The 3,004-nt window shown below is 42.6% G+C and overlaps 1 protein-coding gene across 1 annotated transcript; it reads left to right on the plus strand.

Moving 5' to 3' along the window:
* Nucleotides 1-1,893: 1,893 nt before the first annotated feature.
* On the plus strand, nt 1,894-2,580 carry LOC134252346 (uncharacterized). Its single transcript, XM_062734791.1, has one exon. The coding sequence runs from the start codon at nt 1,894-1,896 to the stop codon at nt 2,578-2,580; it is 687 nt and encodes a 228-aa protein (XP_062590775.1).
* The last annotated feature ends 424 nt before the right edge of the window (nt 2,581-3,004 follow it).

Genomic DNA, 3,004 nt, shown 5'->3' on the forward strand with positions numbered 1-3,004 from the left:
CAGAGTGTACCATCCAGGGGACCAGGTTAGAGTGGTTTTCGATTCTTCAGCTCACTACAAGGGAATTTCACTAAACGCCGTTTTGATGTCAGAACCTGTGCTTATGAACAGTCTAGTTGGTGTCCTACATCACTTCCGCAAAGAGCCACTTGTTGTAATGGCGGATATACAGCAGATGTTTTATGAATTTTTCGTGACAGAGAATCATCGCAGTTTCTTGCGTTTCTTTTGGCACCAAGACCATGATCCCCACAAAGAGCTAGTTGAGTATAGGATGTGTGTCCACGTTTTTGGAAACTCCCCTTCTCCGGCGGTTGAGACCTATGGTCTCCGTCGTTGTGTGGAACAATCTGAGGATCCGGAAGTGAAGGAATTTGTTAACAACCAATTCTATGTGGACGGTGATTTCGCATCCTTCCCTACAGGAGAGGAAGCTATAAGTGTATTACAGAAGACACGAGAGACTCTGTTTCAAGAGGGACAACTTAAGCCCCACAAGATAGCGTCCAATAGTAAGACTGTCATGACCAGCTTTTGCACAGAGGACTTAGCAAGTGACTTGAAAACCTTAGATATTGCTAAGGCTGAATTACCTTTACAGCACAGTCTTTCACAGTCTTGGACTGGTATGGAACCTCAACACAGACACATTCACGTATCATGTGCAGAACGATGAGAAGCCATTTACCAGGAGAGGTGTGCTGTCTTGTGGTCAATAGTCTATTTGACCCCTTCGGAATGATCGCACCAGTCGTACTCCAGGGAAGGATCCTGATGCGTGACTTAATAGCTGAGACTATAAATTGGGACGAACCATTGCCAGAGTGTCGCATAAAGGACTGGAGAAATTGGAAGGACTCTTTGAAATCTCCGGAACATCTTCAGTTTCCCAATGTTTCCTTCAGCATTCCTACTAGGACTGTGATGTGAAACGTTTGCATGTGTTTTCAGATGTCTCAGAGCAAGCGATTACTGCTGTCGCATTCCTGCAAGCTATTGACAGTAATAGAACTATTCATATAGGTTTCACATATGGGAAATCTAAGATAGCACCAAAACATGGCCACGCCATACCGAGGCTTGAACTCTAAACATCTTGAACTAGGATTGAATGACACTAGTACCATTCAGATAGTCGAGTGGTGTTAGGATATTTACAGAATACGAGTAGACGGTTCTAAATTTACGTGAGCAACCGTGTTGTAAGGATCCACCGGTCATCTCAAAGTGAACAGTGGAATTACATAAGGTCCGAGATAAATTCTGCAGACTCAGGAACCAGAATCATGCTGGCATCTCAACTTCAGGATAGTTCATGGCTGAAGGGTCCAGACTTCTTACGTCTCAGTTGATTCGATACGCAAGAGCATGCTCTACGTATGAACAATTTCTTAAACGAGGTAAATTATTGACAAGCAAGTTGATGAAACAAGAATATCAACAGTCTCGTTTAAAGTCATCATTTCGTAAATTCTATGGTCGATACAATGACCTTGTCAGCAAATACAATTTATCATTGAATGAAATGCTGACTGACGTTTTTCATACCAATTGTTAGTCCATTATTTATACACTGAATTGACTACGGATTTTTTCCGTTATTTCCTGATTATGACAATGAGCACACGGCGGGTGTGACCGGTCAGCAGGGGATGCTCACTCCTCCATGGCACCTGATCCCACCTCTGATGTTTCGGAGGTCCGTGTTTGCTCTGCTCTTGTTTTGTATATTTGTTTAATGGACGTTGAGATTGAATACTGTTCGTTATTTCCATATCCTTATTACACAAAAAAACTTAGCCTAATTTGAGTGAAGGATTTCATCTTGTCAACCCTGAGAGTAATCGAGAGATTCGTCCTCAGGTTACCACATGCAAGACCAAGGCGGATGGCATGGAAACCGGAGGTTATCTCAGAGCATCTCGTTTCAAGCGATTCTCCAGTTGGAAATCTGTCTTATCTGCAATAAGAGTGTTGCTGCAATTCATGACAATATTCAGAAATAAAAACAAAGAGACTGAAACTAATGACACGGAACCCATCAGGGAGGCTGAGAACCAAATTGTTACAGCAGTGCAGCTAGACACCTATCCTAGAGAGACTGAAGCCCTAATAGAGGGCAGACCCATACCGCGGACAAGCTCCATTCTAAAGCTTGCGCCCTTTATAGATGACGTAGGGATCATAAGAGTGGGAGGTAGACTCCAGATATCAGACCTACCATATGGTGAGAAACATCCAGTCTTGATTCCAGGAAAACATCATGTTGCATCATTGACTGTTAGACATTTCCATGAACAGACTGAGCATCAGGGGAGACATCTCACAGAAGGCGCCGTGAGGAAGGCAGGATACTGGATCACTGGATGGAAACGCCTTATATCCTCCATACTCTTTCATTGTGTAATCTGTCGGAGATTGCGAGGAAAGTTCGTAGAACAAAAGATGAGTGACTTACCTAGAGACCGTTTGACGCCTTGTCCACCTTTCACATTCGTTGGTGTTGACGTGTTCGGTCCGTGGGATGTGTTAACCAGACGCACACGTGGAGTAAGTCCCAACTTAGCTGCAATAATGTAGCCCTCTCAGATTTTTTTTTTTTGGGAGAGGGCTACAACTCCTTAGGATCTCTATAATGGCGCAGATGCAGCAGTGGATCACTCCCGCACGGATTTCGGCTCAAATTATAAGTACATTGTAAACGGCTATTTTATTATTATCTCTTACCTGGAATCCAAATATGTAATTATGCAAAACATAAATCGATCCAAAAATATTCACAACGACCCATATATCGGTTATTTTTCGTGTGTGTCAACAGCTTAACTTGAATTTATCCGCCATGTTTACTGACCTTGATGGATTGTATTTTGGGACAGCCAATGAGAATTTAGGTTCTATAGGAGCGGATCTAATCTACTAGGAATTCCCTTATTTTAAGCATACGTATCGCTGTTTGCGCAAAAATAACACTTGAAATGGTTTTATTTATCGATGTTTTTGT

This window comes from Saccostrea cucullata, unplaced genomic scaffold (assembly GCF_032062105.1).
Source record: "Saccostrea cucullata isolate Sc308-1 unplaced genomic scaffold, CSIRO_AGI_Scuc_v1 ctg69, whole genome shotgun sequence".
NCBI lineage: Eukaryota > Metazoa > Mollusca > Bivalvia > Ostreida > Ostreidae > Saccostrea > Saccostrea cuccullata.

What these genes read in the sequence shown, in the direction of transcription:
- LOC134252346 (XM_062734791.1), top strand. Translation starts at nt 1,894, where the DNA reads ATGGAAACCGGAGGTTATCTCAGAGCATCTCGTTTCAAGCGATTCTCC.